The sequence below is a fragment of the Salvelinus sp. IW2-2015 genome, unplaced genomic scaffold (assembly GCF_002910315.2).
Source record: "Salvelinus sp. IW2-2015 unplaced genomic scaffold, ASM291031v2 Un_scaffold16672, whole genome shotgun sequence".
Classification (NCBI taxonomy): Eukaryota; Metazoa; Chordata; class Actinopteri; order Salmoniformes; family Salmonidae; genus Salvelinus; species Salvelinus sp. IW2-2015.
In genome coordinates this window covers 75,902-88,939 of record NW_019957702.1, presented here as the reverse complement: position 1 = coordinate 88,939, position 13,038 = coordinate 75,902, and the positions used below count along the sequence as shown (strand labels likewise).

The window sequence follows — 13,038 nt, the reverse complement described above, 5'->3', positions numbered from 1 at the left end:
AATAACTAGATGTACAAATAAGACTCATATTCCTTCAATATTTTATCAAGTTTTTAACCGAGAGGCATGGAAGCATATTACATTTTCTTTTCAAGGTCCCAAATAGTCCAATTGATTCCTATTTAAAATAGTATGTTGAGTGACTAAAATGTCATAATCTTTATTCTGGATAGAAATTCTCACAATTAAAAAAAATAAAAATAAAAATTCTCTCATGGCTAACTACCAGGAAGTTTGAAAAGACAGGTTGAGTGGGGGGGAACTTACTCATATATTCATGAGTTCTCCTTGATTGACAGCTCTTTGAAGCAACCTGGATGCAGTCAGCAGAGTTGCAGTGATATCATGTCAACCTAATGTGGTGACACACAAAGCAACTCAAACAACATTGAAATTGCTCAATTATGTCAATAAGTTTTATACATCTCCAGTTTGACATGTCTCTTGTGATGCGGTTCACAGCAGCCTGACTGATGTGTTGACATGAATCTGCGTCTGAGTTTTGAATGACCTTTTCCCCCATTTTGTTCCATGCGGCTGAAGACTAGCTGCCAGTAACTAGCTAACATCAGACACATACGAAAGGGGAAACCTAAAGTATATTTGCATTAGATGAATAGGGTAAACTTTCAATTATATTGGCTGTCACCCTACAATCAATTTTGCACCAGTAGAGTAGATATCTAGCTATATAATCCATGCTCCTTTGTAAACACACCTTCTCTGATGTGCTTACAAGCCGGTACTTATTTCAATTAGGTTAGATAGATTGTGTTACCATTGTGCATTTGAATTCGAGCGTTAGTGGTGTCACCCTATCCCCTTAATAATCCCGCCTGTTGAATCCACGTGTTTGACAAGGGGAGTGGACAGAACTTTATTATCAAACTGTATCAATGTACCTGTAGAAGCAATAGGCATTTGTCATCCATCTGCTATCATCCAAAATATATCCATCTGTATCATCCAAAATACTTCCATCTGCTATCATCCAAAATACATCCATCTGCTATCATGCAAAAATACATGCATCTGCTATCATCCAAAATACTTCCATCTGCTATCATCCAAAAATACATCCATCTGCTATCATCCAAAACACTTCCATCTGCTATCATCCAAAATAGTTCCATCTGCTTATATCCAAAATACTTCCATCTGCTATCATCCAAAATACTTCCATCTGCTATCATCAAAAACTTCCATCTGCTATCATCCAAAATACTTCCATCTGCATCATCCAAAAACATCCATCTGCTATCATCCAAAACACTTCCATCTGCTATCATCCAAAATATTCCATCTGCTATCATCCAAAATACTTCCATCTGCTATCATCCAAAAACCACTTAAATCCATCTGCTATCATCCAAAATACTTCCATCTGCTATCATCCAAAATACTTCCATCTGCTATCATCCAAAACTTCCATCTGCTATCATCCAAAATACTCCATCTGCTATCATCCAAAATACTCCATCTGCTATCATCCAAAAACACTTCCATCTGCTATCATCCAAAAATACATTCCATCTGCTATCATCCAAAATACTTCCATCTGCTATCATCCAAAATTCGTCACATATCATGAAAAACACGATTTGGACTGTTCATGACCTTTAAAAGAAGGAATCACCAGTCAGGAGGATACAGACAGCCTAAGAGGTGTGCTAACATATAAAGAAAAATTGACATTTTGACATGGAATTAAGCTTAAATGAATAGGGCTCTAGATTGCAGGAAAAAACTGTTTCAGGTGTTTGAAAAATGCTAAATTCTCCCCCCAGCCATCCTTACATACTTTGTGCCCCCTCAGATGTTGATTGTGCGTGACGCCACTGCACACACACACACAGAGACACACACTGTTCCATTCTGATATGTCATATTTGGTTTTAGTGATTAATAGACAGCCTGGCCCGTATTAATGACAGGGGGAAATATGCCCGTTCTGGATAATTTCGTTAGTTTTGTTTGCAGTTATGTCGTTATTTTCACTGATAGACCCCCGCGGATGCAGTACATTAAATTAAAACGTTGATTTGCTTTTCCGTTAGGGGGACGACCAGACGGGGTTTTTATTAATTTGGAGAGCAAATGTTGATTTACCTGGTTTTATAGTTTGTCTTCTTGGCAGACTACCAATCGGTTCCGTTTTTATCAAGTATTTACTCGAAGCGGGAGTGTCCGCTAAAGTTTGACATGAATTGCATGCGTAACAGGTTTTGGAATGCACATGTGCTGCATAGCGTATTTGACAGCAACATTCCGCATTTACCAGATGTTTTATCTCTGCAAAACCCTGCTGATTAAAGCTAGAAGTGTGCCTATTCTAAAAGCCAAATAGAACAAATATAAAATAATTTTTTTACCACTAGATATTAATAGAAAATCCTTGCTTATTGGAGACTTTTGGTCTCAGAGGGTTAAATCAGACCAATCCCGAGACAAATACCATGTTTGACAGGAGCTGGCATCAACAATGAAGTCGCTGATTACATCATAACCCAGAACAATACATGGACATCCAGAATTGACTATGGTCATGTGTACAATGAGGGGTAGAACGTGCCACTCTACACACACACAAACACACACACACACACACACACACACACACACACACACACACACACGCGCGTAAACACAAACAACTTTGCAGAGTTAATGAACCAACATTTTACCTTAGACTTTTATAGCAAAACTGGGAGAGCATACAGCCTGAAGAGAGAAGATGATGATTGTAGGAAGATGGTTTAACTGCTGAAATACGTTTTCATAAAGCACTGTACACATCATCATAAAGACCCGTCCCTTTAATGTCATGTTGTGTATTCTCTATTTAGTCTAAATGAAGGTTCTAATACTAAATAGGCTGTCCTTGTAGAAAACCATAGCTGCAAATTAGAGAGGGTAGTGTGGGATCAAAGGCAGGCGGAATAAGCACGGGTCGCCTGCTTCATTCATCCAGCTGCCTGGAGTCTCAAGGCCAACAAGCGTATCTCTCTCTCTGAAAGGGAGTTCCTATTCAATGTGCAGGTGCGAAGAAGTGTTGCACATTCTACCACATTATGCAAAGGTAGTTAGAGCTCCGTGCTCAGACGTACTAACTATGGGGTCTGATTCGCATTGGAGGGAGTCCACTCATCCATGAAAGTAAAATAACTTCGCGCCTGAAACTGGGGGACGGTGGTAATCCGAACACTTTGGGGGCACATTCTGCCGACTCCCGTCATGACTCATCCTTGGCTTTGACTTACTCCACTCTCACAAATTCACAACTTGTTGTTAATTTTTGTCCATGAGTCGACTATGTCGAATGCCTATATTGTTGGGTCACGTTTGTTATTAAAGTGAAATAACATATCCCGAGAGTGCAATCTGAATTGAACCCTACCTTGATAAAGATGATTATTACAACACTATTCATATTTGGACAAAGCATTCCGTAGTTTGATGCAGTAGACTTGGATATACTAACAACTAATCTAACACATGCAAGCAGTGTTTGCTTGTTTTTCATCTTAAAACATGACTTTTCGTGATAGAAAAAAATTATACTCCATTATTCATTATTATGTTTTACTCTGGGAAGCCAAAGTAATTATTTAATTGGAGATAATTGTATCCTACATCCACGTTTTCCCTTTGTGGTGTGGTGAAGTGTCATTTTTTCTCATTTATATTTTGACTTGTTTGGTATTGCACCTGTTTTTGGGTTTAGACTATGAGTTCCGGCCGGGCCACTCCATGTCTGGTCATTATGACATGAAATGGAACGTTGAATGGGTTCCAGAACGGCCCGCGCGCTAATCCCCCCATTAAAATAGCTTTGTTCAATAATACTGGACAGTTTCCGGAAGTCGGATTAACGCCTCCATGATTTTGCAAAGAAATTATATTTCACACTCACACTCACACACAGTCTTAGGACACTTTGGTATGATGCGGAGAGGGCCAGGGACAATACATTAAATTGACACATTTCCTTTTTCTAGCATATTTGCAAAATAATCTATTTTTTTTTTTAGGTAATCTGTAATTATTGTAATGCTTATATATTTGAACGAAAATTACCTTTTTGGCATTGAATTAGCCTTGTGTCTTCAGTCTGGTGTTATTTGAGGTCTTAGACACTGAACTTATACTACCACGTTACAGTTAAACCTTAGCCTACATATCTAAACAGACTAACATGCAACATATAGGAACATTCAGAGAAAATAACACAACCGTGTGAGATTCTAATAGAACGTTGCCTTCATGCATTCATGAACGGAGGGTAAGGTATATCTGGTGACTCAAAAGATCAGAGCCTGTACACAGGCCAATGTTTCAACTTTAGGTTCCCTTTGGTCGGGAAGATACATAAAGGTTGTACGTGTTCTAACGTTGGAGGACATGTAGATATTGCTGATGTTTATCTTCAAGACTGCTGTATAATCAGACAAAACACAGGAAGCTCAGCCAGCCACAGCTCTAACATGTAACACACACACACACACACACGCCATATCCACCCCAGTAGTTCCAGAGTCTCCGTTCTTAAAGCTGACGTAACGGTGTTGTCGGTGGATGATCAGAGCATGCTCATTCATTAAATCTCTCTACTAGTGGGGATTAGCTTGGTGATAGGAAGCAAACATGGGATGGATCCTTAACCCTAATGCTTTGTCACACACGAAAAAAGGAGAGTCTGCGTCACACGCACCCTTTGCTCCTCCCTTCAGCAGGCCCCACAGCAGACTAAAAACTATAGGTTACAGTGTTTTCAGTTACGCAGTTCAGGGTCTGTGGAACACCCTTCTAGACACTATTAGGGCTGCAGAGTCTCTGTCCTCTTTAAGACACAGCTTAAAACCGCGCTGTTCAGAAAAGCTTTAAGGACCTCTGATAATTCTGTTCTCATGTTCACGAGATCTGACAACACCTGTATATAGCGTTTATGGTTCTCTTTGTTCTATATTCAGTGTTTTGGATGGTATTTAATATTATAATTATAAATAATTAAATTAATTATTGTTACTACTATTATTATTTATTAAGAATACAATTATGATGGTCACACTTCTCCCATCACCCATGGCCCAACCAGCCTTCTCTATCACGCTGTCCAACCAGCCTTCTCTATCACACTGTCCAACCAGTCTTCTCCATCACGCTGTCCAACCAGCCTTCTCCATCACACTGTCCAACCAGCCTTCTCCATCACGCTGTCCAACCAGGCTTCTCCATCACGCTGTCCAACCAGACTTCTCCATCACGCTGTCCAACCAGACTTCTCCATCACGCTGTCCAACCAGCCTTCTCCATCACGCTGTCCAACCAGCCTTCTCCATCACACTGTCCAACCTGTCTTCTCATCACGCTGTCTAACCAGCCTTCTCCATCACGCTGTCCAACCAGCTCTCCATCACATTGTCCAACAGCCTTCTCTATCAGCTGTCCAACCAGCCTTCTCATCACGCTGTCCAACCAGCCTTCTCCATCACACTGTCCAACCAGCCTTCTTCCATCACGCTGTCCAACCAGCCTTCTCCATCACGCTGTCCAACCAGCGTTCTCCATCACGCTGTCCAACCAGCCTTCTCTATCACACTGTCCAACCAGTCTTCTCCATCACGCTGCAACCAGCCTTCTCCATCACACTGTCCAACCAGCCTTCTCCATACGCTGTCCAACCAGCTTCTCATCACGCTGTCCAACCAGGCTTCTCATCACGCTGTCCAACAGCCTTCTCCATCACGCTGTCCAACCAGACCTTCTCCATCACGCTGTCCAACCAGCCTTCTCCATCACGCTGTCCAACCAGTCTTCTCATCACACTGTCAACCAGCCTTCTCCATCAAGCTGTCAACCAGCCTTCTCCATCACGCTGTCCAAACAGCCTTCTCCATCACACTGTCCAACCTGTCTTCTCATCACGCTGTCTAACCAGCCTTCTCCATCACGCTGTCCAACCAGCCTCTCCATCACATTGTCCAACCAGCCTTCTCTATCACGCTGTCCAACCAGCCTTCTCATCACGCTGTCCAACAGCCTTCTCCATCACTGTCCAACCAGCCTTCTCCATCACGCTGTCCAACCAGCCTTCTCCATCACGCTGTCCAACCAGCGTTCTCCATCACGCTGTCCAACCAGCCTTCTCCATCACGTCTGTCCAACAGCCTCACGCTGTCCACAGCTTCACATGCTGTCCAACCAGCCTTCTCATCATGCTGTCCAACCAGCCTTCTCCATCACGCTGTCCAACCAGCCGTCTCCATCACACTGTCCAACCAGCCTTCTCCATCACGCTGTCCAACCAGCCATCTCCATCACACTGTCCACCAGCTTCTCCATCGCTGTCCAACCAGCCTTCTCCATCAGCTGTCCAACCAGCCTTCTCCATCACCCTGTCCAACCAGCCTTCTCCATCCACACCTGTCCAACCAGCCTTCTCCATCACGCTGTCCAACCAGCCTTCCTCCATCACGCTGTCCAACCAGCCTTCTCCATCCACTGTCCAACCAGCCTTCTCCATCACGCTGTCCAACAGCCTCTCCATCCGCTGTCCAACCAGCCTTCTCCCTCACGCTGTCCAACCAGCCTTCTCCATCACGCTGTCCAACCAGCCTTCTCCATCACGCTGTCCAACCAGCCTTCTCCATCACCCTGTCCAACCAGCCTTCTCCATCACGCTGTCCAACCAGCCTTCTCCATCACGCTGTCCAACCAGCCTTCTCCATCACGCTGTCCAACCAGCCTTCTCCATCACGCTGTCCAACAAGCCTTCCACTCTACAGTGAACACATTTCTAACAGAGCAATTGGGCTCTGGTCAAAAGTAGTGGACTTTGTGGCAATAGAGTACCATTTGGAAGAAAACTTTATGTTTACTCAACTGCTGTGCTACCCTCACCAAGCTATAACAGGACTGACGGTAAATTGTGATACCCTCACCGAGCTATAACGGGACTGACGGTAAACTGTGATACCCTCACCAAGCTATAACAGGACTGATGGTAAACTGTGATACCGTCACCAAGCTATAACGGGACTGACGGTAAACTGTGATACCCTCACCGAGCTATAACGGGCCTGATGGTAAACTGTGATACCGTCACCAAGCTATAACAGGACTGATGGTAAACTGTGATACCCTCACCAAGCTATAACAGGACTGACAGTAAACTGTGATACCCTCACCAAGCTATAACGAACTGACATAAACGTCCAGTATATGTCAGCTACTATTGACTATAGATACAGTATTATAGATTTTACAAGTCCAGAGTTATGACAGATCAATGTAACATATGCTTGTAAATGTTGCTCATGCTCTGGGCTTCCCTAGTCTAATGTAAAGACAGACATGTAGAGTTAAATACTGCTCTGGGCTTCCCTAGTCTAATGTAAAGACGAACATGTATGAGTTAAATACTGCTCTGGGCTTCCCTAGTCTAATGTAAAGACAGACATGTATGAGTTAAATAGTGCTCTGGGCTTCCCTAGTCTAATGTAAAGACAGACATGTATGAGTTAATACTGCTCAAGGCTTCCTAGTCTAATGTAAAGACAGACATGTATGAGTTAAATACATGCTCAAGGCTTCCCTAGTCTAATGTAAAGACAGACATGTATGAGTTAAATACATGCTCTGGGCTTCCCTAGTCTAATGTAAAGACAGACATGTATGAGTTAAATACTGCTCTGGGCTTCCCTAGTCTAATGTAAAGACAGACATGTATGAGTTAAATACCTGCTCTGGGCTTCCCTAGTCTAATGTAAAGACAGACATGTATGAGTTAAATAGTGCTCTGGGCTTCCCTAGTCTAACGTAAAGACAGACATGTATGAGTTAAATACTGCTCTGGGCTTCCTAGTCTAACGTAAAGACAGACATGTATGAGTTAAATACTGCTCTGGGCTTCCCTAGTCTAATGTAAAGACAGACATGTATGAGTTAATACCTGCTCTGGGCTTCCCTAGTCTAATGTAAAGACAGACATGTATGAGTTAAATACATGCTCAAGGCTTCCCTAGTCTAAATGTAAAGACAGACATGTATGAGTTAAATCATGCTCTGGGCTTCCCTAGTCTAACGTTAAGACAGCCATGTATGAGTTAAATACTGCTCTGGGCTTCCCTAGTCTAATGTAAAGACAGACATGTATGAGTTAAATACTGCTCTGGGCTTCCCTAGTCTAATGTAAAGACAGACATGTATGAGTTAAATACTGCTCTGGGCTTCCCTAGTCTAACGTAAAGACAGACATGTATGAGTTAAATACTGCTCTGGGCTTCCCTAGTCTAATGTAAAGACAGACATGTATGAGTTAAATACTGCTCTGGGCTTCCCTAGCTAATGTAAAGACAGACATGTATGAGATAAATACTGCTCAAGGCTTCCCTAGTCTATGTGTAAAGACAGACATGTATGAGATAAATACTGCCTCTGGGCTTCCCTAGTCTAATGTAAAGACAGACATGTAGGCTATAATGTATGAATTAAATTGTTTGTTCAACTAAATATTATTAAGTAACTGGTTTCACAGGCTTTTTTTTTGTCTACTCAGTTTTTATTCAAAGTGTTAGATGAATTAAACGTTTTTAGTCGGCAAAAATTCAGTCAACTTAAGATGTGTCAGTTCAACTTTTCTCATATGTTCAATCAATCCTAAATTATTATTTGAGTATCTGCCCTGCATTTGACTTACACCTATGATCGTGGTGTGCTTGTTTATTTGTTCTGTAAATTACGTTCAACGTAACTTCACCTGGGAGTAGAACTCACAAACTCTTGGTGCACAGCGTTACGATGTCACCATGGCAACGTCAATGAATCATTACCCTTGTTTTGATACACTTCGTACTTCAAATCTCAGCTCTGTTTTAAAAGTACACATTTAAGAACAAATATTTGATATATTATGATGACGGAGTAACACTAACACCAGAGTAATATGCCCCAACATTAGACAACTATACTGATAAAACTTATTTTGATTAGATAAGTCCATCAAATCGAAGATGAAAGAATAGTCAGGTTAATTTACTATTGACACAGACGTAGTGGTGTAGCTGGCATATCAGAATGCAGTGAACCAAGAGGTTGTGATGTCAAATCCCAGGTGAATTCATGTTGAGTAATAATAAATAATTACTGACAATGTCGTCAAATATATAATTTGGGACATTGTATGTTATTAGCAGCTYGTGTTAGAAATTGCATAGCCTTTTTAAGTTAAAATGCCCAAATAATAATTTATAGTTAAATGAACATATGACAGAAGTTGAGCAAACGCAAAATTTTACATACATTTTTTTGCCAACGTTTTATGAAGTTGGAGCTAAATTTGGGACACCAATTGTGTTTTTGCTCAGGTAACACTTGGACCGAAAAGTTCAGTACACAAAAAAGGCTGTGGAACCAGTTACTTTATAATAATTAATTGAAACAACTAGATTTGTGGGTGTTTTTTATTTTTTACAGCGACAAGTAGCCGAGTGGTTCGTAGAACGTTAGGTCAGTAATTGGAAGGTTGAYGGATCGAGTCCCCGCGCTGACAAGGTAAAACATCTCACGTCATTCTCCTGAACAAGGCAGTTAATCCAAGGAAGGCAGTCATTGTAAATACGACTTTGTTCTTAACTGACTTGCGGAGTTCAATTTAAAATATTATACTTTTTTTTTATACCATTCCGTCGTCAGTCCTTGTTTCATCTTTGACGGCTGGAACTAAAAGATTTGGACGGTGCAACAAAGATGGGTCGAACACATCCGAGACAAAGAAGTCTTTCCGTGTTATCTGCGTCTTTGGAAGAATGGTAGAATCACTCAGATATTATGTCCTGCTTCAAAGACTGTTGGCTTCAATTGAGACTGAACTATATTGTAACCAATTCAGGCACAAGAGCTAATGCCAAGGAGAGAGGAATCCACCGTTTGGTTATTTGTTGTAGTGCTAATTATTTATGATTTTATGTGGGGCACTTGGACAGAGTAAATACAAGCACCAAATGAACAAACATCTAAACGTATCAGACAGTGGGGACTTCCGCCTTGTTCCTGCCTCAGAATGGCGTATGTTCTGCAGCAGGTTCTGCAGACTCTCAGCCTCTTTACGACAGAATATGCCTCAGATCCTCGTAAAATAATTTATGTGCATGTCTTAATTAGTGCATAACAGTGCCTGGTGTATGTTTGAAATTATGGAATAAATGAAGACAAAAACCCGTTGATAGGCTATTATTGTATATTTTTTAATATGAGGAATTTTACTGTTATTAGAAGCATAATGCTATTGCGTGTTAGCTAGCCTAAACGCCCATGTGCACTACAATTAGCTCAGTCACATAGGAAACTTCACCTATGTGGAGATCTCTAAAACCACTGTTAACATGGTCGTGCCCATTCCCCTCAACACCAAACACCTAGCTAATACGCTGCTCTTCTTAAAGAACGCAGAACCCACAGTAAACGCAGTCTTCAGTTCACAGAACCCAGTAAACGCAGTCTTCAGTTCACAGAACCCACAGTAAGTTCACAGGACGCATCCAAGCAGCTTTGCAATGCAAGTCTATTATTGTGAGAATACGTGCGTAATTCTATCGGCTTCTCTTTTGATAGTTGTAAAAATATAGCAAAAGAACATTTTCTCTTTATATTGAATAGAAAGAACATAGATTACCGTTTCCTACCCCATGGGTAGCAAATATTACATTCTTTTGAAGAGGCGCTGAAGTCCTCAGACTTGGCCCCATATTATTCGAGTTTGACTCGGCTATTGCTATAGAAATCTTAATTCACCGTGAGGACTCACCGTCATGAAGAAATGGCTCTTTGTGTTAAAAGATCTTTGAAGTCTGGATGAGAATATACGAGCCTTTCATCAAACCCTGCCCACATCTCCCCTGCAGAAAACCACACTTTATCTAAGAGAAAAATAGATCCCACACAAATAAGACATGGACATGACCAGTGAAGAATATTTTCACAAAATAAAATCTGGATTTTCTTTTAAAGAAGTGCTTTGTGTGTGGCTTTCCAGTGTTCAGGGATGAAGTTTAGAGTAAAAACTAAAAGTAAACTAATGTTAAATACAACACCGAGGACAATGGCTTCTTTTCAAAGTGTCTTTATGTTTTTTTCGGCTGCACGTTGGCAAGAGGGTTAAACCAGTTGAACATTACAGCAAAATAAAAACATTTAACATTGTTCAAAACGAAACAAAAAATCGAAAAGTGTCTGTTGTCCAATATGGGTCCAAACATGTTCTCGACCCTTATGCCGGGCTCTGTTATAGATGGTACATGAGATTAAATAAGCCACGAATGGCAGTAAGGCTCGCTGTTGAATATAGTGAAAGAAACGTGTTTGGTCTCACGGCTCCTTTAAAAAAAGACTGTTGTTATTCGTCTCTGCTGTCTTGTTTTACATGAGTACAACATGTGAGATTCAAGGCGTTTTAGAGCGCCCTGTCATGTATTGGTTAACAGTACCCTGATAGTATACGCATTAGAATAAATTCGTTAATTTATGTCTATATCAATATTAAAAAGTCAAGGCCCAGAAAATGATAATTTAATTTAATCATACACGATTTATTCAAAATACTGACAAATTACAAGGCAGTTTGGTACATATTTCGAGTGTATTTTCTCGATAGGATCACGTTTTCATAAAAAATGCATAACTAACAAATATTGACGAGAATTACAAAATCACAAAATTACCAAACATTTATGAATTGAATGTAATAATATCAAATAGACGATATGAAAACGATTCAATCAATAGAATAGAACATCAGAAATGGAGACAATATGTCTTGCATGAAACTCCAAACGTTTCAATTATTTAATTTATACAAATAAGTGTAGCAAACAATAAAAAACTGCTGAAATACCAAAGCTTACAAAATGACTATTACCACCTACACATCGAAACGTATCAATTTACAAATGTACATTTACATTTTTTTTTATATTGAAACACTTTGGTTCGATAATACAAAAATGCTCATGTCAGATTCAAAAAATAAATTAAAAAGATATTGAAGTCAAAACTCGATTTACAAAATAATACAGCAAGATACATGCGTACAATAACCGGGTACGAGATGAATACATTTTTTTCCAAACACATTGGGATAGAAGAGAGCTATCACGAGATACTTTTGGCAGTGTCTTATTTGTCCGATATGCCAGACAGTACATTGAATGATTTGGGCCTTAGAAAACAGACCTTTTCTATGTGTTAATTTTGTAAGTTCGCGGGTATATTAGAAAATATCTTTAATATCTTATAATAATTTTCTGGGCGAGTTTTGTTTAGAACGCGTCCCTTGGCTCTGGGTGTCTGTAGGGCGTCTCATCCCCGGGATCAGGGCTGGGGGAGCCGCTGGGAGGTGTCTGAGTACCGCTCGCACCAGAACTATGACAGACGTACCACTCACTTAAATTGGCGGGTTGAGACGAGGGTGCTGGTTCTGAGAGCGACGAGGCCCCTGGCTCTCGGCCTAAGTCCGATGATGGGGACACTAATGACGGAGTTGAAGACTCGTAGCCAGAACTTGGTGGTGGAGACTTGCAGTGCACTTTCATGTGTTTTCTGAGAGAGCTGGGGTGTGTGTAGGATTTGTCACAGCCTCTCACTTTGCAGTTGTACGGCTTATCGCTGGTGTGCACGTGGGAGTGCTTCTTCCGGTCACTGCTGTTGGCGAAACGTCGGTCACAGCCGTCAAACTCACATTTGAAGGGCTTCTCACCTGAAATAAGTGAACAAAAGTTAGGCTTCAGAAAACCCAAAAGCATAAATCAAAACAGCTGCTTTATTTTGGGGTTGGTGACGCATGGCCACATGTGACATGAGTTATGTCAAATAAAACTATATTGGCCTTTAGTGTATTGCCTATTGTACTTGACCCAATGAAGAGCTGAGTTACTTTAGGACAGCCCGTTGAACCAGCTGAGTTCCTTTAGGACAGCCCAATGAACCAGCTGAGTTCCTTTAGGACAGCCCAATGAACCAGCTGAGTTCCTTTAGGACAGCCCA

At 41.0% G+C, this 13,038-nt stretch overlaps 1 protein-coding gene across 1 annotated transcript in view; it reads right to left on the bottom strand.

The window, feature by feature from the left end:
* Positions 1-11,123: 11,123 nt before the first annotated feature.
* LOC112081030 (zinc finger protein ZIC 4) overlaps positions 11,124-13,038 on the bottom strand; it is a 16,267-nt gene continuing 14,352 nt past the window's right edge. The window contains exon 2 of the mRNA XM_024146988.2: positions 11,124-12,751. Within this exon, the coding sequence (XP_024002756.1) occupies positions 12,315-12,751 (437 nt within the window). The 3' untranslated portion in view covers positions 11,124-12,314. The remainder of the gene's footprint in view (positions 12,752-13,038) is intronic.